At 39.8% G+C, this 25,495-nt stretch overlaps 1 protein-coding gene across 1 annotated transcript in view; it reads right to left on the reverse strand.

The window, feature by feature from the left end:
- Positions 1-290: 290 nt before the first annotated feature.
- The window catches only part of RBM18 (RNA binding motif protein 18), a 311,856-nt gene continuing 286,651 nt past the window's right edge, over positions 291-25,495 (reverse strand). The window contains exon 6 of the mRNA XM_053695613.1: positions 291-870. Coding sequence (XP_053551588.1) covers positions 711-870 — 160 coding nt within the window. The 3' untranslated portion in view covers positions 291-710. The remainder of the gene's footprint in view (positions 871-25,495) is intronic.

The following is a 25,495-nucleotide window of genomic DNA, read 5'->3' on the forward strand; positions in this document are numbered from 1 at the left end:
TGTGATTTGTAGCATTTAATTAATTATGGCGCCCGGTATTTTAGATTAAAAGTGCAACACAAAAATATTTGTATTTGCACATATATAATATTTGTTTGTCCCCTCCTTCCAAAACTAGCCACATGCCTCAGAAGGCAGCCATTTTCAGCATTTGTTTCGCTTGCGATTGCTGAATTACAAATAAATGCACATCCCTATTGATGGGGGGAGGTGGGGGGGTGGTAAGGATGAAGAGAAGACATTTTCTATTCAGTCTATTTTCTTTTTTGTATAATAATTTTAACATAAAGTTGTGATTTTTTTTTTATTTGAATATTTTTCATCTGGTTTAATAAAAAACAAAAAACATTTAATACATTTCCATCTTTACATTAGGTAAGGGACAAATGTATTTAAAATAATTTACTCCTACAAACTTACCAATTATTTTAAACACAAGAAACTTCATTTTAAACAATGCAGAATTTCAGTATATATTTTATCCGGGTAAATAGAATGAAAATTGGGTCACAGTTAGGAGAAATAGGGAAAAAAAAAATAAAATAAAATGTAGCTTGTATATTAAAAATAAAATTGTTGGAAACTGTTTCACTCCATAAATTATTCCAACAAAGTTTGTGCAGCAGAAGTAAAGTCACATGAGGTTTATTTCTTTGAGTGTCATATACACCATGGGCTTGACTGGTCCCAGAAGTGGGGTAGCGACAATGTCATCTTTTTGATCTCCATGCTGGCCTAGGATATGGGTTGTTCTTTTTCTTTTCTGCAGCCTTAATACAGGAATATGATGGTTGGCCAGGGAGTTCAGAATCTGGATTTTCCGCCATCATTTTCAGTTTGGCTTCAATGGCTTTTATTTTAGCGCTGACACTGGATAGAGAAAAAAAAAAGCTTGTCAGATAAAACATGGTGATGTCGATACAAAACAAGGAATGCAACAATCACCACAATTTATATAGGGGTTAAAGGGACCTTCTAGTATATAAAACACATTTTGGAGGAGCACTTTATTTTAAAATAAGGTTTGTCTGTCACTAACCCCTCTTTGGGGATTAAACACTGAAACTGTTAATTTCAAGCACACAAAATTGATGCTTCAGATAAGGGTACAACTGGTAGACCAATACGGAGTGGCACATATTGAGTGAACAGAAGATAAATCTAAATCAAATAAATGTTTGGTGTGACTATCCTTTGCCTTCAAAACAGCATCAATTCTTCTAGGTACACTTGCGCATAGTCAGGGATTTTGCAGGCGTATAGTCAGGTGCCTAATTAAACAATTATACCAAACAGATGGTAAAGATCATCAATTTAATCTGTAGGTTGAAACACAATAAAACTGGGTGAGGAGCAGCCAAACTCTGCTAACGAGGTGAGGTGGCTGAAGACAGTTTAAAGACAAAAGTCATAAACCAAGGCAAGACTGAGTACAGCAACAAGACACAAGGTAGTTATATGGCATCAGCAAGGTCTCTCCAGGCAGAAACGTTGAGAACTGTAGACAAAGTGGTTGGCCAAGGAACCAGTGCAGTAAATGAAAGACACACCATGCTTACTTCCCTTTGAAATTGGAAGATGCTCAGCAGTGCCATCAGCTCAGAGTTGTGGAAAAAACAGTGGGACCCTGGTACACTTATCTACGTTACAGAGAAGTCTGGTCAGAAGTGGTCATCATGGAAGACTATTTACATTTCTATTTTTGAAATCATTCTTATTTTAAAGCATTTTTTCCCAACGGTCAAACTTTTGCACAGGGGTGTGTGTGTTTACACACACACATATATATATATATATAGATAAAGGACTCCATACATCCAAAGGAGGAAGAAACTGGAACTCCGGACTCAGAAAGCTTGTGCAAAAAGTTTATTCCACATACATATATTCCACAAACTCCATGCACTCATTCCCAGCTGTGTCTTTAAGCCCGGGTGTCTTCCTCCCACAAATTCATAAAATTCTTTCAAAATATGAGGACACTCACATGACTTGTTTTTCCAAAATATAATAATGCTTTATTCAATGTTTACGTATATCATCCATATAGGAGTCGACGTTTCAGCTTATCCATTACGCCTTTGTCAAGACCATCTATAAAACAAAACCATATATTGCATAACAATATTGGTTATCTATAGACCACTGTACAAATTCATATTACAAACATTTCCTTAACGTTACAGGTATATACACAATAATACATTTTCCATCTATCTCCCAATGTGAAAAACACTCTAAACCAATTCTTTATAAACATACAAAAACTTAATTTTCCTGGTTTCCACTTCGTATCATGATTCTATTAGAGTATAATTCAAAACAGCCTGTCACTTATTTCAGCAAAGTTTCATGTTATTCATATATCTTCATGTTAAATGCTTTTAGCGTTGTAAGCCCCAATATGCGCGTGGTGTTTGTGTTCAGAGCACTCACTGAAATACCCGCCGTGATCCTATTGGATGTGACACCACATTACACGTCACTGGGGCGGAGTTGAATTTACGTAGGTGTCTGAACCATTCACTATACTTATATAGTTCTGTTATACAAATGTAACATAAATGAAACATGCCTTACAATTCTTATATTAGTACCATTAAACCTGGATCATAGAATATTGAATCTAAAGAGAAAGGAGATTGATTATAACCTACACTCCAAATATTTTAGTGGATTACTACAAGAAAAAGATGATCCCACGTGGCTTTCGTACAAAGAACCTCCCCCACTATAGGGAGAAACAATATTGACTTTTGTAAAAAATGGTGTGGTATTGTAAACAAGTGCTCCTTAGATAGGATTTTGTTGGTAACACGTTTAAAGAAAAAGACCAAAACGGATATTACAATTTTGGAAAAAGAAAAATGAACATGTTTAACAGATGATAACAGTGAGGAATGGTTAGCAAAACTAAAGGGTTAAATAGACAAGTAAAAACGGGACCTCATACATTTTAAAAACACAGTAGAAACTGACTACAGGGGAAAAAAAGTGTATCCATGGTTAAGAGACAAACGTACACAAAAGAATATACTAACTGTAGATACAAGGGGGGGGGATTCTAGTGAACCAGAGGGTGCTAGTACTATTGAGACCAACACCAGGGATACTCGCAGAGTTCAGACAAGGTCACAAAACAAGCCTTCGATATTTTCAAAAAAGGACGTAAGAAAAGATACAGAACCCACATTAGAAGGGGTATCATGAGAAAAGCAGGAAAATTAAGTTTTTGTATGTTTATAAAGAATTGGTTTAGAGTGTTTTTCACATTGGGAGATAGATGGAAAATGTATTATTGTGTATATACCTGTAACGTTAAGGAAATGTTTGTAATATGAATTTGTACAGTGGTCTATAGATAACCAATATTGTTATGCAATATATGGTTTTGTTTTATAGATGGTCTTGACAAAGGCGTAATGGATAAGCCGAAAAGTTGACTCCTATATGAATGATATACGTAAACATTGAATGAAGTATTATTATATTTTGGAAAAACAAGTCCTGTTAGTACCCTCATATATTGAAAGAATTATATATATATTAAACAAATAAAGGTAACTCATGTTAGAAAGTGTGCATAATCCAAAAGGAGCACTCATTGAAAGTAGTAGATAAATATAGTGGAGCTGAGCAAGGTTCGGCTAGAAATGGTTCCACTATAGCAGCGATGGCGAACCTATGGCACGCAGAGGCCTTTCTGTTGGCACGCGAGCCATAAGTTCACAAGCATTGACTACTGTTCACTAAGAGACTCTGGCGACTTGTCATGTAAAAAGCGAGCATTATTTAGGCTTAGAGTATGATAGAGGGGCATAATAAACAGTGTGCCAAACTTCAGTGCGCGCACACAGTGAGAGGCAGGTGGTGCGGAAAGACTGATAAGTAGTAGGGGCGGAAGCAGCTGAGTAATTTCGGACTTAGCGGTATGTTTCTGGGCAGTGATGGACTGGCCATTGGGCAATTTGGCCCTTGAGAGCAGGCTGTATGTTTTTTTTTTTGGGTGTTTAATTTTACATTGCTGCTGGTGGACTATATAGTTGTGTGTCAGTTTTCAGGAGTGAACTCTTTCTGCCTACACTTCAGTAAGTTTATGTTCGTTATGGGATCAAAAAGGTCCTCACATTATGGATGTCTTTAATATGATTGGGTATGTGAGAGAGGAAGAACCATTTGACTGGTTATAAAACGTTAAGACTTGGGGGCCTATTTATGATGGTGCGAGCAGACATGATCCGATATTGCAGATCATGTCCGCTGCACAATGATAAATGCGGACAGCATACGCTCTCGGCATTTATCATTGCACCAACAGTTCTGGTGAACTGTTGGTGCAATGCTGCCCCCTGCAGATTCGCGGCCAATCAGCTGCTAGCAGGGGGTGTCAATCAACCCGATCGTATTGGGTTGATTTCTGTTCGCCGCCTCAGAGCAGGCGGACAGGTTATGGAGGAGCATGATAAATATGCCCCTTGATGTTTTGTGCTGGGGTGTAGCATGGTTAGTGGAGTTACATAGCAGCATGTGTTTTACACTGGTAAATAGCTATTTGACATACATTTATCTAATTGTGCACTGCATATGCATAAGCATTTTATTGATCTAAGTTTGTTAGATTCTAGCATGTTTTATGGGTTGTATTTTGAGTAGAAAGTGAATTGAAGGGATATGCTTGGGTTGCACAGTTGCAGCAAACTATAACAGAGCACATTCTTTTAAATCAGCGCCCCATGCCTTGGTAGTTATTCTGTATGCACAGCGCTCACGTAACCAGAGCATGCACATAGTGCCAGTGTTAAAAGACACTCTCTCTTCTTCTCCCCCTCTCTTCTTCACCCTGTCTTCTTGTCCCCCTCTCTTCTACTCCCCCTCTCTTCTACTCCCCCTCTCTTCTTCTCCCCCTCTCTTCTTCACCCTCTCTTCTTCTCCCCCTCTCTTCTTCACCCTCTCTCTTCTTCACCCTCTCTTCTTCTCCCCCTCTCTTCTTCACCCTCTCTCTTCTTCACCCCCTGTCTTCTTCTCCCCCTCTCTTCTTCACCCTCTCTCTTCTACTCCCCCTCTCTTCTTCACCCTCTCTCTTCTTCTCCCCCTCTCTTCTTCTCCCCCTCTCTTCTTCACCCTGTCTTCTTCACCCCCTCTCTTCTACTCCCCCTCTCTTCTTCTCCCCCTCTCTTCTTCACCCTGTCTTCTTCACCCTCTCTCTTCTACTCCCCCTCTCTTCTTCTCCCCCTCTCTTCTTCTCCCCCTCTCTTCTTCACCCTCTCTCTTCTTCTCCCCCTCTCTTCTTCACCCTGTCTTCTTCTCCCCCTGTCTTCTTCACCCCCTCTCTTCTTCACCCTCTCTTCTTCTCCCCCTCTCTTCTTCACCCTGTCTTCTTCTCCCCCTGTCTTCTTCACCCCCTCTCTTCTACTCCCCCTCTCTTCTTCTCCCCCTCTCTTCTTCTCCCCCTCTCTTCTTCACCCTGTCTTCTTCTCCCCCTGTCTTCTTCACCCCCTCTCTTCTACTCCCCCTCTCTTCTACTCCCCCTCTCTTCTTCACCCTCTCTCTTCTACTCCCCCTCTCTTCTTCTCCCCCTCTCTTCTTCACCCTCTCTCTTCTACTCCCCCTCTCTTCTTCTCCCCCTCTCTTCTACTCCCCCTCTCTTCTTCTCCCCCTCTCTTCTTCTCCCTCTCTTCTTCTCCCCCTCTCTTCTTCACCCTCTCTCTTCTTCACCCCCTGTCTTCTTCTCCCCCTCTCTTCTTCACCCTCTCTCTTCTACTCCCCCTCTCTTCTTCACCCTCTCTCTTCTTCTCCCCCTCTCTTCTTCACCCTCTCTCTTCTACCCCCCCTCTCCCCCTCTCTTCTTCTCCCCCTCTCTTCTTCACCCTCTGTCTTCTTCACCCTCTGTCTTCTTCACCCTCTGTCTTCTTCACCCTCTGTCTTCTTCTCCCCCTCTCTTCTTCTCCCCCTCTCTTCTTCACCCCCTCTCTTCTTCACCCTCTCTCTTCTTCACCCTCTCTCTTCTTCACCCTCTCTCTTCTTCACCCTCTCTCTTCTTCACCCTCTGTCTTCTTCACCCTCTGTCTTCTTCTCCCCCTCTCTTCTTCACCCCCTCTCTTCTTCACCCTCTCTCTTCTTCACCCTCTGTCTTCTTCACCCTCTGTCTTCTTCACCCTCTGTCTTCTTCACCCTCTGTCTTCTTCACCCTCTGTCTTCTTCACCCTCTGTCTTCTTCACCCTCTCTCTTCTTCACCCTCTGTCTTCTTCACCCTCTGTCTTCTTCACCCTCTCTCTTCTTCACCCTCTCTCTTCTTCACCCTCTGTCTTCTTCACCCTCTGTCTTCTTCACCCTCTCTCCTCTCTCTACTTCTCCCTCTCCCTTCCTCTCTCTCTTCTTCACCCTCTGTCTTCACCCTGTCTTCTTCACCCTGTCTTCTTCACCCTCTCTCTACTTCTCCCTCCCCTCTCTTCTTCTCCCTCTCCCTTCCTCTCTCTCTTCTTCTCCCTCTCCCTCCCTTCTTCTCCCTCTCCCTTCCTCTCTCTCTTCTTCTCCCTCTCTCTTTTTCTCCCCCTCTCGCTTCTTCTCCGTCTCCTTTCCTCTCCCCCTCCCTCATCCTCTCCCTCTCTAAATAAGTAACATATTTACTGGTCTAGTCACTTAAATGTGAATAAGCCAGGGAATTGGTGTTTAAAGAAAAAAGTTTGTATAATTGAAACCTCTTTATTGTGTTTTTATTTTGAGACAAAGGCAGTTATTTAGCTCAGACAGTTGGATTGTGCCACTGTATTCAGGTTTATTTCTGAGATAAAGAAATTTTGTTTTGGCACTCGGGCTGCCCTATAGGATGCACACTTACACTTATTATTATTATTATCAGGTATTTGTAGAGCGACAACAGATTCCGCAGCGCTGAATCTGAAAATAACCCAAACCTAAATGATCTAAAGTCTACTGATTTATATTTGTGCTCCTTTAAATAACCGCAATATCCAACAAATGGATTATAAGGATGTATTGCTTAAACGGCTATGACAGCCTCATGTTCCTTCATGATTCAGATAGAGCACGTCTTTCCAACTAACTTCTATTATTAGTTTTCCCTATTCTTTTGGTATCCTTGTTGAAAAGCATACGTAGGTAGACTAAGGAGCAGCAAAGCCCTACTGGAGATTATCTGCTTATTGGTGGCTGCATATATACGCCTCTTGTCATAAACTCCCCTGATGTGTTAAGAGGGCTCTCAGCTCCTTCAACAAAGGATACCAAAGGAATGAAGCACATGTGATAGTAGAAGTAAGTTGTTTAAAATGATTTGCGCTATCTGAACCATAAAATAAAAATGGTCAGTTTGTTATTTAATAAAATTTGTGGGTTTGTTGTGCCTTTAATGATATATATAAAATTTGTGGGTTTGTTGTGCCTTTAATGATATATATAAAATTTGTGGGTTTGTTGTGCCTTTAATGATATATATAAAATAAAAACGGTGGGTTTGTTGTGCCTTTAATGATATATATAATAAAAACGGTGGGTTTGTTGTGCCTTTAATGATATATATAATAAAAACGGTGGGTTTGTTGTGCCTTTAATGATATATATAATAAAAACGGTGGGTTTGTTGTGCCTTTAATGATATATATATAATAAAAACGGTGGGTTTGTTGTGCCTTTAATGATATATATACTAAAAACGGTGGGTTTGTTGTGCCTTTAATGATAAATATATAATAAAAACGGTGGGTTTGTTGTGCCTTTAATGATATATATATAATAAAAACGGTGGGTTTGTTGTGCCTTTAATGATATATATACTAAAAACGGTGGGTTTGTTGTGCCTTTAAAGATATATAAAATAAAAACGGTGGGTTTGTTGTGCCTTTAATGATATATATAATAAAAACTGTGGGTTTGTTGTGCCTTTAATGATAAATATATAATAAAAATGGTGGGTTTGTTGTGCCTTTAATGATAAATATATAATAAAAATGGTGGGTTTGTTGTGCCTTTAATGATAAATATATAATAAAAACGGTGGGTTTGTTGTGCCTTTAATGATTTAATAAAAACGGTGGGTTTGTTGTGCCTTTAATGATATATAAAATAAAAACGGTGGGTTTGTTGTGCCTTTAATGATATATATAATAAAAACGGTGGGTTTGGTGTGCCTTTAATGATATATATAATAAAAACGGTGGGTTTGGTGTGCCTTTAATGATAAATATATAATAAAAACGGTGGGTTTGTTGTGCCTTTAATGATATAAATAATAAAAACAGTGGGTTTGTTGTGCCTTTAATGATATATATAATAAAAATGGTGGGTTTGTTGTGCCTTTAATGATATATATAATAAAAATGGTGGGTTTGTTGTGCCTTTAATGATATATATAATAAAAACGGTGGGTTTGTTGTTCCTTTAATGATAAATATATAATAAAAACGGTGGGTTTGTTGTGCCTTTAATGATAAATATATAATAAAAACGGTGGGTTTGTTGTGCCTTTAATGATATAAATAATAAAAACAGTGGGTTTGTTGTGCCTTTAATGATATAAATAATAAAAACAGTGGGTTTGTTGTGCCTTTAATGATATAAATAATAAAAACAGTGGGTTTGTTGTGCCTTTAATGATATATATAATAAAAACGGTGGGTTTGGTGTGCCTTTAATGATATAAATAATAAAAACGGTGGGTTTGGTGTGCCTTTAATTATATATATAATAAAAACGGTGGGTTTGGTGTGCCTTTAATGATAAATATATAATAAAAACAGTGGGTTTGTTGTGCCTTTAATGATATATATAATAAAAACGGTGGGTTTGGTGTGCCTTTAATGATATAAATAATAAAAACGGTGGGTTTGGTGTGCCTTTAATGATATATATAATAAAAACGGTGGGTTTGGTGTGCCTTTAATGATAAATATATAATAAAAACGGTGGGTTTGTTGTGCCTTTAATGATATATATAATAAAAACAGTGGGTTTGTTGTGCCTTTAATGATATATATATAATAAAAACGGTGGGTTTGTTGTGCCTTTAATGATATATAATAAAAAAGTATAAGTCAGTTTTGACTCCTAGAGAATTAAAAAAAACAAAAAACAAATTTGTAACAAAACTGTACTAAGGTTTTTGTAGAGAATAAATAAGCTTAAAGCCAATTAACCATAACAATCTTATCCTCTAATAAAGAAATGTGCTAGAGATTTAACCTAACGTATACGATCGCTTATCTGCTGGATATTATTCATATTATTCTCCTTATCTAGTCATCTACACTCCCCTGCTGAGGGCACTGTAAAAAGAGATACCAGGATTTTGAAGTGGTTTATTGTTGGTTTACAAAACTTTAGTTTACAATTATTGAAAACATTTATTTGTAAAGTAGATGTTTTGCAATTCAGAGCTGATCAGCTTCTCAGTATAGTGAGAGATTGATCCTTTCTGTATAGCTCTGATGCTAATCTCACTGACAAAGATTTTACACTAAAATCAATTGTTAATCTCTTAGAATACATGGAAAATAATTAGTGTACACAAAGCTCTAGATGTCTCTAAGGCTCGATTCTAAGAGACTCTCGGGCTGGTGAGTTTCTATAAGAATGCTGCCAGCCCTGTTTCCTTGGTGGAATTATATAACGCCACCTTTTACCCTGAAAAACAAAATGTATGCATACCTGATAAATTTCTTTCTTTCCGGGCATAGAGAGTCCACAATTTCCTTCTAATTACTAGTGGGAATTCAACTCCTGGCCAGCAGGAGGAGGCAAAGAGCACCCCAGCAGAGCTGTTACGTGTCACTTCCCTTAGCGATAATCCCCAGTCATTCGGATGAAGGAAAATTGCAAATGAAGATAACACAAGGGTATAGAGGTGCCTGAAGTTTGTACCAAAAAATTGCCGTCCGGAATGTAAATAAGGGCGGTATGGACTCTCCATGCCCGGAAAGAAATACATTTATCAGGTAAGCATACATTTTGTTTTCTTTCCTATGGCATGGAGAGTCCACGATTTCATTCCAATTACTAGTGGGAACCAATACCCAACACCACAGAAATTATGTATATTTAGAATATATACAAAATACCCTTCAAGAGCTACCCCTTATCTCTTAAAAATATAATGCAACAAAAGAGAGTGCTTATGGTTAAATATAAAAGTCCATATAGATACTAACTTACAAGCTATGGAATGAATCCTATTAAATTGCATCAGAACAAAGCAGAAAAATAGACAAAATATTTAAAAGAATACCTTAAAATTCTATAAATGTTAATATAAATATATTAGATAAATATTCGGTTAACAATAAACAGATTTATTTGTGATCATAAACATTAAAAGCAACAATACTTTATCTTAAACATAAAACCCAAAACGTAAAAAAATAAATTGATATGTAACCACCGGTGGTATAAAAAACTTGTTTCTGTATATATATAGCACTTTATCGCTAATCAAGGTATAAGTCACTTTACAAAGTGAAACAAATGTAAAATTGTTTTGCTTAAATGTGAGAAGGTCTTTATTTTGTATTGTTGATATAATTCAGTCTCTGTATGTGCTAAGGTTATAATTAGTGTGAAGCGCATATAGTGGGTTTAAATAAACCCACACACAAACTGATTCCTTCATAAGATCACAGGCTGTGGTTTTGTTTTTGGAAATATTAACTCACCGGAATCCGAAGCCTTATTTAGGTTTCTCTGACAAATCTCACTTGTTTTGGAGCGGTCCGTATAGCTGTTGTAAGTTTTCGGCGTGCACTCGATTCAGTGTCCGTTTCAGTGCCGCCCACGAGTCTCGCTGAGCATGTGACCCTTTCCTCCAATCAGATGTGCAGACTCCCGGTGCATAGAAGCAATCAGCCTTTGCTTTTGTGCCAAATATTTTCCAGGGATTCAGCATCACCTGTTATTTATCCACTGACTTCCCCATAGCTCATTCAGTCATGAGAATAGTTTAGAAGAAATCGCTTCTTTAAGCTTTTTACTTATTCTTTGCTGAAAAACATGTTCACCGTTCTTTTGGAAGACAACAGATCTATCTGCTTATAGAGATAAGCCACAGTAGTACACAGGATAATCCTCATCAACGCGCTTCAGCAAATGAGCTTTTTTTCAAGATCAAAAGTGACTTATACCTTGATTGCAACTTGGATAGAAATAGTGATAAAGTGCTATATATATACAGAAACAAGTTTTTTATACCACCGGTGGTTATATAGAAATTTATTTTTTTACGTATTGTGTTTTATGTTTAAGATAACGTATTGTTGCTTTTAATGTTTATGATCACAAATAAATCTGTTTATTGTTAATTTTAATATTTATCTAATATATTTACATTAACATTTATGGAATTTTAAGATACTCTTAAATATTTTGTGTATTTCTCTGCTTTGTTCTGGTGCAATTTAATAGGATTCATTCCATAGCTTGTAAGCTAGTATCTATGTGGACTTTTGTATTTAACAATAAGCACTCTCTTTTGTGGAACCAATACCAAAGCTAGAGGACACAGAATGAGAGAGAGGGAGAACAAGACAGGCTGACGTAAACAGAAGGCACCACCACTTGAAGAACTGCTCTCCCAAAGCAAGCATCAGCAGAGGCAAAGGTATCAAATTTGTAGAATTTGGAAAAAGTATGCAATGAGGACCAAGTGACCGCCTTGCAGATTTGCTCCACAGATGCTTCCTTTGTGAAAGCCTAGGAAGAATAAATAGCCTTAGTGGAATGAGCCGTAATTCTTTCAGGAGGCTGTAGTCCAGCAGACTCATATGCTGATCGGATAACACTGCTCAACCAGAGAGAAAGAGCAGTATAAGTGGCCTTCTGACCCTTATGCTTTCTAGTGAAAAAAACAAACAAAAAACTAACAGGGTAGCAGACTGCCAAAAATATTTAGTTGCTTGTAGATAAAATTTTAGAGCACGCACAGCATCCAGGTTGTGTAATAGACGTTCCTAATGAGGAGGAGGATTCGGACAAAAAAAAAAATCAATATACTAAGAAGGACTGCCTTATCCGCATAAAAATAAGGTAAGTAAATCACAGTGAAACGGCGAAAAACTGTCCCAGTATAACAACGTACTATCAACTGCATGCATTGGCTCAAACGGAGCCTGCTGCAGAAATGTAAGAACAAGATTACGGCTCCAAGGAAGAGCAACAAGATAAAAACAGAGGCCTGATTCTGACCAAGGCCTGCACAAATGATTGAACATATGGCAGATATGTAAGACCTTTGTGCAAAAGCAGACAGAGCAGAAATCTGACCCCTCCAAGTACTGACTGATAAACCTTTCTCCAGGCCATCCTGAATGTTAAATACAACAGGAATGGTTCTATTAGCTCTCATTTTTGATCAGCTTATAACATAATTTATGTAAGAACTTACCTGATAAATTCATTTCTTTCATATTAGCAAGAGTCCATGAGCTAGTGACGTATGGGATATACATTCCTACCAGGAGGGGCAAAGTTTCCCAAACCTCAAAATGCCTACAAATACACCCCTCACCACACCCACAAATCAGTTTAACGAATAGCCAAGAAGTGGGGTGATAAAAAAGTGCGAAAGCATAAAAAATAAGGAATTGGAATAATTGTGCTTTATACAAAAAAATCATACCACCACAAAAAAGGGCGGGCCTCATGGACTCTTGCTAATATGAAAGAAATGAATTTATCAGGTAAGTTCTTACATAAAACAGAATTTATGCTTACCTGATAAATTACTTTCTCCAACGGTGTGTCCGGTCCACGGCGTCATCCTTACTTGTGGGAATATCTCTTCCCCAACAGGAAATGGCAAAGAGTCCCAGCAAAGCTGGCCATATAGTCCCTCCTAGGCTCCGCCCACCCCAGTCATTCGACCGACAGACAGGAGGAAAATATATAGGAGAAACCATATGGTACCGTGGTGACTGTAGTTAGAGAAAATAATCCATCAGACCTGATTAAAAAACCAGGGCGGGCCATGGACCGGACACACCGTTGGAGAAAGTAATTTATCAGGTAAGCATAAATTCTGTTTTCTCCAACATTGGTGTGTCCGGTCCACGGCATCATCCTTACTTGTGGGAACCAATACGGGCACCACGGCTTGCAAAACCTTTCTCCCAAAAATAGCCTCCGAAGAAGCAAAAGTATCAAATTTGTAAAATTTGACAAAAGTGTGCAGTGAAGACCAAGTCGCTGCCTTACATATCTGGTCAACAGAAGCCTCGTTCTTGAAGGCCCATGTGGAAGCCACAGCCCTAGTGGAGTGAGCTGTGATTCTTTCAGGAGGCTGCCGTCCGGCAGTCTTGTAAGCCAATCGGATGATGCTTTTAAGCCAAAAGGAAAGAGAGGTAGCAGTCGCTTTTTGACCTCTCCTTTTACCAGAATAGACAACAAACAAAGAAGATGTTTGTCTGAAATCTTTTGTAGCCTCTAAATAGAATTTTAGAGCACGGACTACGTCCAAATTGTGTAACAAACGTTCCTTCTTTGAAACTGGATTCGGACATAAAGAAGGAACAACTATCTCCTGGTTAATATTCTTGTTAGAAACAACCTTTGGAAGAAAACCAGGCTTAGTACGCAAAACCACCTTATCTGCATGGAACACCAGATAAGGCGGAGAACACTGCAAAGCAGATAACTCAGAAACTCTTCTAGCAGAAGAAATAGCAACTAAAAACAAAACTTTCCAAGATAGTAACTTAATATCTATGGAATGTAAAGGTTCAAACGGAACCCCTTGAAGAACTGAAAGAACTAGATTTAGACTCCAGGGAGGAGTCAAAGGTCTGTAAACAGGCTTGATCCTAACCAGAGCCTGAACAAATGCTTGAACATCTGGCACAGCTGCCAGTCTTTTGTGTAGTAAGACAGATAAAGCAGAGACCTGTCCCTTTAGAGAACTTGCAGATAATCCTTTCTCCAAACCTTCTTGTAGAAAGGAGAGAATCTTAGGGATTTTTATCTTATTCCATGGGAATCCTTTGGATTCACACCAACAGATATATTTTTTCCATATCTTATGGTAAATCTTTCTAGTTACTGGTTTTCTGGCCTGAACCAGAGTATCTATCACAGAATCTGAAAACCCACGCTTTGAAAGAATCAAGCGTTCAATCTCCAAGCCGTCAGCTGGAGAAAGACCAGATTCGGATGTTCGAATGGACCCTGAACAAGAAGGTCCTGTCTCAAAGGTAGCTTCCATGGTGGAACCGATGACATATTCACCAGGTCTGCATACCAAGTCCTGCGTGGCCACGCAGGAGCTATCAAGATCACCGAGGCCCTCTCCTGTTTGATCCTGGCTACCAGCCTGGGAATGAGAGGAAACGGTGGAAACACATAAGCTAGGTTGAAGGTCCAAGGCGCTACTAGTGCATCTACTAGAGTCGCCTTGGGATCCCTGGATCTGGACCCGTAACACGGAACCTTGAAGTTCTGACGAGACGCCATCAGATCCATGTCTGGAATGCCCCATAATTGAGTCAGTTGGGCAAAGATCTCCGGATGGAGTTCCCACTCCCCCGGATGGAAAGTCTGACGACTCAGATAATCCGATTCCCAGTTTTCCACACCTGGGATGTGGATCGCAGATAGATGGCAGGAGTGTTCCTCCGCCCATTGTATTATTTTGGTCACTGCTTTCATCGCCAGGGAACTCCTTGTTCCCCCCTGATGATTGATATACGCAACAGTCGTCATGTTGTCTGATTGGAATCTTATGAATCTGGCCTTTGCTAGTTGAGGCCAAGCCCTCAGAGCATTTAAAATCGCTCTTAGTTCCAGAATGTTTATCGGGAGAAGAGACTCTTCCCGAGACCATAGTCCCTGAGTCTTCAGGGATTCCCAGACCGCGCCCCAGCCCACTAGACTGGCGTCGGTCGTGACAATGACCCACTCTGGTCTGCGGAAGCTCATTCCCTTGGATAGATGGTCCAGGATCAGCCACCAACGGAGTGAGTCTCTGGTCTTCTGATCTACTTGAATCATTGGAGACAAGTCTGTATAGTCCCCATTCCACTGTTTGAGCATGCACAGTTGTAATGGTCTTAGATGAATTTGTGCAAAAGGAACTATGTCCATTGCTGCAACCATCAACCCTACTACTTCCATGCACTGAGCTATGGAAGGACGTGGAACAGAATGAAGAACTTGACAAGCGCATAGAAGCTTTGATTTTCTGACCTCTGTCAGAAAAATCCTCATTTCTAAGGAATCTATTATTGTTCCCAAGAAGGGAACTCTTGTTGATGGAGACAGAGAACTTTTTTCTACGTTCACCTTCCATCCGTGCGATCTGAGAAAGGCCAGAACAATGTCTGTATGAGCCTTTGCTTTTGACAGGGACGACGCTTGTATTAGAATGTCGTCCAGGTATGGTACTACTGCAATGCCCCTCGGCCTTAGAACCGCTAGAAGGGACCCTAGTACCTTTGTGAAAATCCTTGGAGCAGTGGCTAACCCGAATGGGAGGGCCACAAACTGGTAATGTTTGTCCAGAAAGGCGAACCTTAGGAACTGATGATGTTCTTTGTGGATAGGAATATGTAGGTACGCATCCTTTAGATCCACGGTAGTCATAAATTGACCTTCCTGGATAGTGGGTAGAATCGTTCGAATGGTTTCCATTTTGAACAATGGTACCCTGAGAAATTTGTTTAGGATCTTCAGATCCAAAATTGGTCTGAATGTTCCCTCTTTTTTGGGAACTACGAACAGATTTGAATAAAATCCCATTCCCTGTTCTTGTATTGGGACAGGGTGTATCACTCCCATTTTTAATAGGTCTTCTACACAATGTAAGAACGCCTGTCTCTTTATTTGGTTTAAGGATAAGTGAGACATGTGGAACCTTCCCCTTGGGGGTAGTTCCTTGAATTCCAGAAGATAACCCTGACAAACTATTTCTAGTGCCCAGGGATCCTGAACATCTCTTGCCCAAGCCTGAGCAAAGAGAGAGAGTCTGCCCCCTACTAGATCCGGTCCCGGATCGGGGGCTACTCCTTCATGCTGTCTTGTTAGCAGCAGCAGGCTTCTTGACCTGCTTACCCTTGTTCCAGCCTTGCATAGGTTTCCAGGCTGGTTTGGGCTGTGAGGCATTACCCTCTTGCTTAGAGGATGCAGAATTAGAGGCCGGTCCGTTCCTGAAATTGCGAAAGGAACGAAAATTAGACTTATTCTTGGCCTTGAACGGCCTATCTTGTGGAAGGGCGTGGCCCTTTCCCCCAGTGATGTCTGAGATAATCTCTTTCAATTCTGGTCCGAAGAGAGTTTTACCTTTGAAAGGGATGTTAAGCAATTTTTTCTTGGATGATACACCCGCTGACCAAGACTTTAGCCAAATCGCTCTACGCGCCACAATTGCAAACCCTGAATTTTTCGCCGCTAATTTAGCTAATTGCAAGGCGGCATCTAAAATAAAAGAGTTAGCCAACTTAAGTGCGTGAACTCTGTCCATAACCTCCTCATATGGAGTCTCTCTACCGAGCGACTTTTCTAGTTCCTCGAACCAGAACCACGCTGCAGTAGTGACAGGAACAATGCACGAAATGGGTTGTAGAAGGTAACCTTGCTGTACAAAAATCTTTTTAAGCAAACCTTCCAATTTTTTATCCATAGGATCTTTGAAAGCACAACTATCCTCGATAGGAATAGTAGTGCGCTTGTTTAAAGTAGAAACTGCCCCCTCGACCTTAGGGACTGTCTGCCATAAGTCCTTTCTGGGGTCGACCATAGGAAATAATTTCTTAAATATAGGAGGGGGAACAAAAGGTATGCCGGGCTTCTCCCACTCCTTATTCACTATGTCCGCCACCCGCTTGGGTATAGGAAAAGCGTCGGGGTGCACCGGAACCTCTAGAAACTTGTCCATTTTGCATAATTTCTCTGGAATGACCAAGTTGTCACAATCATCCAGAGTAGATAACACCTCCTTAAGCAGTGCGCGAGATGTTCTAATTTAAATGTCACAACATCAGGTTCAGCTTGTTGAGAAATTTTTCCTGAATCTGAAATTTCCCCATCTGACAAAACCTCCCTCATGGCCACTTCAGATTGGTGTGAGGGTATGACAGAACAATTATAATCAGCGCCCTCCTGCTCTTCAGTGTTTAAGACAGAGCAATCGCGCTTTCTCTGATATGCAGGCATTTTGGATAAAATATTTGCTATGGAGTTATCCATTACAGCCGTCAATTGTTGCATGGTAATAAGCATTGGCGCGCTAGATGTACTAGGGGCCTCCTGCATGGGCAAAACTGGTGTAGACACAGTAGGAGATGATGTAGTATCATGTCTACTCCCCTCATCTGAGGAATCATCTTGGGCAATTTCATTATCTGTGGCAGTACTGTCCTTACTTTGTTTGGACGCTGTGGCACAATTATCACACAAATTTAAATGGGGAGACACATTGGCTTTCATACATATAGAACATAGCTTATCCGAAGGCACAGACATGTTAAACAGGCTTAAACTTGTTAATAAAGCACAAAAACCGTTTTAAAACAAAACCGTTACTGTCACTTTAAATTTTAAACAGAAACACTTTATTACTGAATATGTGAAAAACTATGAAGGAATTGTACAAAAATAACCAAAATTTCACCACAGTGTCTTAAAGCATTAAGAGTATTGCACACCAAGTTTCAGAGTTTTAACCCTTAAAATAACGGAACCGGAGCCGTTTACAAATTTAACCCCTATACAGTCCCAGCTACAGCTTTTGCTGAGATCTAACCAAGCCCAGAGGGGAATACGATACCAAATGACACCTTCTAGAAACTTTTCCAGCTATTTTCAGGTCCTCACACATGCAACTGCATGTCTTGCTTCTCAAAAACAACTGCGCAGTAATGGCGCGAAGATGAGGCTCAGCCTACAACTGGGAAGGCCCTCCCTGACTGGAAAAGGTGTCTAACATAGTGCCTGCCGTTAAAAAACGTTCCCCAAGCTTATAAATGTGAAATATCAGCATAAACATGTATAAAATGCCCAAATAAAGCAATCGATTTAGCCCATAAAAGTGTCTACCAGTTTTATAGCTCATATTAAGCCCTTTATTCTGTTTGAGACTAAGAAAAAGGCTTACCTATCCCCATGAGGGGAAAAATGACAGCCTTCCAGCATTACACAGTCTTGTTAGAAATATGGCTAGTCATACCTTAAACAGAAAAGTCTGCTAACTCTTTCCCCCAACTGAAGTTACTTCATCTCAACAGTCCTATGTGGAAACAGCAATCGATTTTAGTTACTGTCTGCTAAAATCATCTTCCTCTCACAAACAGAAATCTTCATCTTTTTCAGAGTAAATAGTACATACCAGCACTATTTTAAAATAACAAACACTTGATAGAAGAATGAAAAACTACATTTAAACACCAAAAACTCTTAACCATCTCCGTGGAGATGTTGCCTGTGCAACGGCAAAGAGAATGACTGAGGTGGGCGGAGCCTAGGAGGGACTATATGGCCAGCTTTGCTGGGACTCTTTGCCATTTCCTGTTGGGGAAGAGATATTCCCACAAGTAAGGATGATGCCGTGGACCGGACACACCAATGTTGGAGAAATTATGTTTTCTTTCATGTAATTAGCAAGAGTCCATGAGCTAGTGACGTATGGGATAATGACTACCCAAGATGTGGATCTTTCCACGCAAGAGTCACTAGAGAGGGATAAAATAAAGACGGCCAATTCCGCTTAAAAATAATCCACACCCAAAATAAAGTTTAATATGAAAAATATAAGCAGAAGATTCAAACTGAAACAGCTGCCTGAAGTACTTTTCTACCAAAAACTGCTTCAGAAGAAGAAAACACATCAAAATGGTAGAATTTAGTAAAAGTATGCAAAGAAGACCAAGTTGCTGCTTTGCAAATCTGATCAACCGAAGCTTCATTCCTAAATGCCCAGGAAGTAGACACTGACCTAGTAGAATGAGCTGTAATCCTTTGAGGCGGAGTTTTACCCGACTCAACATAAGCATGATGAATTAAAGATTTCAACCAAGATGCCAAAGAAATGGCAGAAGCTTTCTGGCCTTTTCTAGAACCGGAAAAGATGACAAATAGACTAGAAGTCTTTCGGAAAGACTTAGTAGCTTCAACATAATATTTCAAAGCTCTAACAACATCCAAAGAATGCAATGATTTCTCCTTAGAATTCTTAGGATTAGGACATAATGAAGGAACCACAATTTCTCTACTAATGTTGTTGGAATTCACAACCTTAGGTAAAAATTCAAAAGAAGTTCGCAACACCGCCTTATCCTGATGAAAAATCAGAAAAGGAGACTCACAAGAAAGAGCAGACAAATCAGAGACTCTTCTGGCAGAAGAGATGGCCAAAAGGAACAAAACTTTCCAAGAAAGTAATTTAATGTCCAATGAATGCATAGGTTCAAAAGGAGGAGCTTGAAGAGCCCCCAGAACCAAATTCAAACTCCAAGGAGGAGAAATTGACTTAATTAAAAGTTTTTATACGAACCAAGGCTTGTACAAAACAATGAATATCAGGAAGATTAGCAATCTTTCTGTGAAAAAGAACAGAAAGAGCAGAGATTTGTCCTTTCAAGGAACTTGCAGACAAACCTTTATCCAAACCATCCTGAAGAAACTGCAAAATTCTCGGAATTCTAAAAGAATGCCAAGAAAAATGATGAGAAAGACACCAAGAAATATAAGTCTTCCAGACTCTATAATATATTTCTCTAGAAACAGATTTACGAGCCTGTAACATAGTATTAATCACAGAGTCAGAGAAACCTCTTTGACCAAGAATCAAGCGTTCAATCTCCATACCTTTAAATTTAAGGATTTGAGATCCTGATGGAAGAAAGGACCTTGCGACAGAAGGTCTGGTCTTAACGGAAGAGTCCACGGCTGGCAAGAAGCCATCCGGAAAAGATCAGCATACCAAAACCTGTGAGGCCATGCTGGAGCTACCAGCAGAACAAACGAGCATTCCTTCAGAATCTTGGAGATTACTCTTGGAAGAACTAGAGGCGGAAAGATATAGGCAGGATGATACTTCCAAGGAAGTGATAATGCATCCACTGCCTCCGCCTGAGGATCCCGGGATCTGGACAGATACCTGGGAAGTTTCTTGTTTAGATGAGAAGCCATCAGATCTATTTCTGGAAGTTCCCACATTTGAACAATCTGAAGAAATACCTCTGGGTGAAGAGACCATTCGCCCGGATGCAACGTTTGGCGACTGAGATAATCCGCTTCCCAATTGTCTATACCTGGGATATGAACCGCAGAGATTAGACAGGAGCTGGATTCCGCCCAAACCAGAATTTGAGATACTTCTTTCATAGCCAGAGGACTGTGAGTCCCTCCTTGATGATTGATGTATGCCACAGTTGTGACATTGTCTGTCTGAAAACAAATGAACGACTCTCTCTTCAGAAGAGGCCAGGACTGAAGAGCTCTGAAAATTGCACGGAGTTCCAAAATATTGATCGGTAATCTCACCTCCTGAGATTCCCAAACCCCTTGTGCCGTCAGAGACCCCCACACAGCTCCCCAACCTGTAAGACTTGCATCTGTTGAAATTACAGTCCAGGTCGGAAGAACAAAAGAAGCCCCCTGAACTAAACGATGGTGATCTGTCCACCACGTCAGAGAGTGTCGTACAATCGGTTTTAAAGATATTAATTGAGATATCTTTGTGTAATCCCTGCACCATTGGTTCAGCATACAGAGCTGAAGAGGTCGCATGTGAAAACGAGCAAAGGGGATTGCGTCCGATGCAGCAGTCATAAGACCTAGAATTTCCATGCATAAGGCTACCGAAGGGAATGATTGTGACTGAAGGTTTCGACAAGCTGAAATAAATTTTAGACGTCTCTTGTCTGTCAAAGACAGAGTCATGGACACTGAATCTATCTGGAAACCCAAAAAGGTTACCCTTGTCTGAGGAATCAATGAACTTTTTAGTGAATTGATCCTCCAACCATGATCTTGAAGAAACAACACAAGTCGATTCGTATGAGATTCTGCTAAATGTGAAGACTGAGCAAGTACCAAGATATCGTCCAAATAAGGAAATACCACAATACCCTGTTCTCTGATTACAGACAGAAGGGCACCGAGAACCTTTGTAAAAATTCTTGGAGCTGATGCTAGGCCAAACGGTAGAGCCACAAACTGGTAATGCTTGTCCAGGAAAGAGAATCTCAGAAACTGATAGTGAGCTGGATGAATCGGAATATGCAGATATGCATCCTGTAAATCTATTGTAGACATATAATGCCCTTGCTGAACAAAAGGCAGGATTGTCCTTATAGTTACCATTTTGAATGTTGGTATCCTTACATAACGATTCAATATTTTTAGATCCAGAACTGGTCTGAAGGAATTCTCCTTCTTTGGTACAATGAAGAGATTCGAATAAAACCCCAGCCCCTGTTCCAGAACTGGAACTGGCATAATTACTCCAGCCAACTCTAGATCTGAAACACATTTCAGAAATGCTTGAGCTTTCGCTGGGTTTACTGGGACACGGGAAAGAAAAAAATCTCTTTGCAGGAGGTCTTATCTTGAAACCAATTCTGTACCCTTCTGAAACAATGTTCTGAATCCAAAGATTGTGAACAGAATTGATCCAAATTTCTTTGAAGAAACGTAATCTGCCCCCTACCAGCTGAGCTGGAATGAGGGCCGCACCTTCATGTGGACTTAGAAGCTGGCTTTGCTTTTCTAGAAGGCTTGGATTTATTCCAGACTGGAGATGGTTTCCAAACTGAAACTGTGGTAAAAAAGTTCCTTTCCCACCAGTAACAGTTGAGATAATAGAATCCAACTGAGAACCAAATAATTTATTACCCTGGAAAGAAAGGAAAAGTAGAGTCGATTTAGAAGACATATCAGCATTCCAAGTTTTAAGCCATAAAGCTCTTCTAGCTAAAATAGCTAGAGACATAAACCTGACATCAACTCTGATAATATCAAAAATGGCATCAAAGATAAAATTATTAGCATGTTGAAGAAGAATAATAATGTTATGAGAATCATGATCTGTTACTTGTTGCGCTAAAGTTTCCAACCAAAAAGTTGAAGCTGCAGCAACATCCGCCAAAGATATAGCAGGTCTAAGAAGATTACCTGAACACAAATAAGCTTTTCTTAGAAAGGATTCAATTTTCCTATCTAAAGGATCCTTAAAGGAAGTACCATCTGCCGTAGGAATAGTAGTACGTTTAGCAAGGGTAGAGATAGCCCCATCAACTTTAGGGATTTTGTCCCAAAACTCTAATCTGTCAGACGGCACAGGATATAATTGCTTAAAACGTTTAGAAGGAGTAAATGAATTACCCAAATTATTCCATTCCTTGGAAATTACTTCAGAAATAGCACCAGGAACAGGAAAAACTTCTGGAATAACTACAGGAGATTTAAAGACCTTGTCTAAACGTTTAGATTTAGTATCAAGAGGACCAGAATCCTCAATTTCTAATGCAATTAGGACTTCTTTAAGTAAAGAACGAATAAATTCCATTTTAAATAAATATGAAGATTTATCAGCATCAACCTCTGAGGCAGAATCCTCTGAACCAGAAGAATCATTAGAATCAGAATGATGATGTTCATTTAAAAATTCATCTGGATAAAGAGAAGTTTTAAAAGACTTTTTATGTTTACTAGAAGGAGGAATAACAGACATAGCCTTCTTAATGGATTCAGAAACAAAATCTCTTATGTTATCAGGAACATTCGGAACATTAGATGTTGATGGAACTGCAACAGGTAATGGTACTTTACTAAAGGAAATATTTTCTGCATTAACAAGTTTGTCATGACATTCAATACAAACAACAGCTGGAGGAACAGATACCAAAAGTTTACAGCAGATACACTTAGCTTTGGTAGTTCCAGCATCAGGCAGCGATTTTCCTGAAGTATCTTCTGACTCAGATGCAACGTGAGACATCTTGCAATATGTAAGAGAAAAAACAACATATAAAGCAAAATTGATCAAATTCCTTAAAAGACAGTTTCAGGAATGGGGAAAAAATGCCAAAGAACAAGCTTCTAGCAACCAGAAGCAATGAAAAATGAGACTTAAATAATGTGGAGACAAAAGTGACGCCCATATTTTTTTAGCGCCAAATAAGACGCCCACATTATTTGGCGCCAAAAATGACGCCACATCCGGAACGCCGACATTTTTGGCGCAAAAGAACGTAAAAAAATGACGCAACTTCCGGCGACACGTATGACGCCGGAAACAGAAAAGATTTTTTGCGCCAAAAAAGTCCGCGCCAAGAATGACGCAATAAAATGAAGCATTTTCAGCCCCCACGAGCCTAACAGCCCACAGGGAAAAAGTCAAATTTTTTAAGGTAAGAAAAAATGATTGATTCAAACGCATTATCCCAAATATGAAACTGACTGTCTGAAAAAAAGGAATGTTGAACATTCTGAGTCAAGGCAAATAAATGTTTGAATACATATATTTAGAACTTTATAAAAAAGTGCCCAACCATAGCTTTAGAGTGTCACAGAAAATAAGACTTACTTACCCCAGGACACTCATCTACATGTTTGTAGAAAGCCAAACCAGTACTGAAACGAAAATCAGCAGAGGTAATGGTATATATATAAGAGTATATCGTCAATCTGAAAAGGGAGGTAAGAGATGAATCTCTACGACCGATAACAGAGAAATAGACCCCGTAGAAGGAGATCATTGAATTCAAATAGGCAATACTCTCCTCACATCCCTCTGACATTCACTGCACGCTGAGAGGAAAACCGGGCTCCAACCTGCTGCGGAGCGCATATCAACGTAGAATCTAGCACAAACTTACTTCACCACCTCCATAGGAGGCAAAGTTTGTAAAACTGATTTGTGGGTGTGGTGAGGGGTGTATTTATAGGCATTTTGAGGTTTGGGAAACTTTGCCCCTCCTGGTAGGAATGTATATCCCATACGTCACTAGCTCATGGACTCTTGCTAATTACATGTAAGAAAACTAGATTGTTCTTAATTATCCATCTTTTGAGTCTCAGGTAATTAAATCTAAAATTGTCTTTGTTTGAACACACAGGCATCTCAGGGATGAAAGCAAATATATGAATATTGGATTATATGTTGAATTTTTCTACCCATCTCCTAAGATATTACAAGAAAATGTATATTGAATCACCTGTGTGAACTTTTTAATAGAGTGGTCTATTCAGTATCTATCCTAAAGTGGTAAACAATATATTGATGTAAGTCTATAAGGCACTTAATAGGGTTTGCATATAAAATTTAGCAATAAATAGCCCCACTATGTTAGATTAAGTTAGGATGCACTTTAAGGTCTCTCTATTTCAAGGTCTGTATATTCAGGGCACTGTAACTTTAAGGCTCAGCGTGTTTGTAATTGATGTGCAGCTGTCAGGGCTATTTAAGAGCGGGCAGCTGTACACTCAATATGTCTATGACTAAGGCAAATTTATTGCCGAAACGCGTAAGAAAACATTATGCTGGAGTCACCTATTTGATTTAATTATCCTGATGTATTATTCTGATGTTATCCTAAATAAACCCGTTTTTTCAAATGCATGGAGATGCGCCAGCTATTTTTGTTGTTTACATCCAGAAGAAGAGACAAAATTTGTGGTACCTCCAAGCGAAACTCCTCAATTCACACCAATAAAGAGTAACAGGATTACAAGCCTGAAGCATGGTATCAATGACCTTTTAAAATAAAGCATGCCTAGTTAAGACTAGACGTTCCATCTCCAAGCAGCCAGCATCAGAGAAACTAGATTTAAGTGGAGGAAGGTCCTCCCTCAAAAGCAACCTACTAGGATGAAGAAAAGACATCTTAACTAGATTTAAATCCAAATCTCTGTGTGGATTCAATCCCATGACCTCCTGCATGCAAAGCAGGGAAGATAACCACCACGATACAGCGGACTATTCCGCGAACCAGGTCCTGCGAGGCCAGGCAGGAGCTATTAGAAACACTGACGCCATCTCCTGTTTGATACGAGAAATAACTTGAGGAAGGAGAGCAAACAAAGGGGACAGATATGTCAACTGAAGTTCCAAGGCACCGCCAGAGCGTCGATCAGAGCGGCCTGTGGATCTCTTGATCTAGAACCGTACCTAGGAAGCTTGGTGATTACAATAGATGCAAATGAGGTTCACAATGACACAGTACTTAAAGTCTGCTGTTAGGCAGACTCCCCATTACGCCATAGCATTGCTGTACACACAGCTTTTAAGCTTAGCTAGGGATAGTAGTAAATTCCAAAACCTCCCAGGGTGCAACGCCATCAGATGCAACTCCAGAATCCCCCACCTGAGGAATATCATTGAGAATACCTCTGGGTGGAGAGCCCACTCCCCGGAATGAAAAGTCTGTCTGCTCAGAAGATCTGCTTCCCAGTTGACCATCCCTGGAATGTGAAAGACAGAGAGGAGACAAACGTCAGACTCCGTCCACTTGAAAATGTGAGACACCTCCTTCATAGCTAACAAAATCTGAGATCCTCCCT

Source organism: Bombina bombina, chromosome 12, assembly GCF_027579735.1.
Source record: "Bombina bombina isolate aBomBom1 chromosome 12, aBomBom1.pri, whole genome shotgun sequence".
In the NCBI taxonomy this organism is placed as follows: domain Eukaryota; kingdom Metazoa; phylum Chordata; class Amphibia; order Anura; family Bombinatoridae; genus Bombina; species Bombina bombina.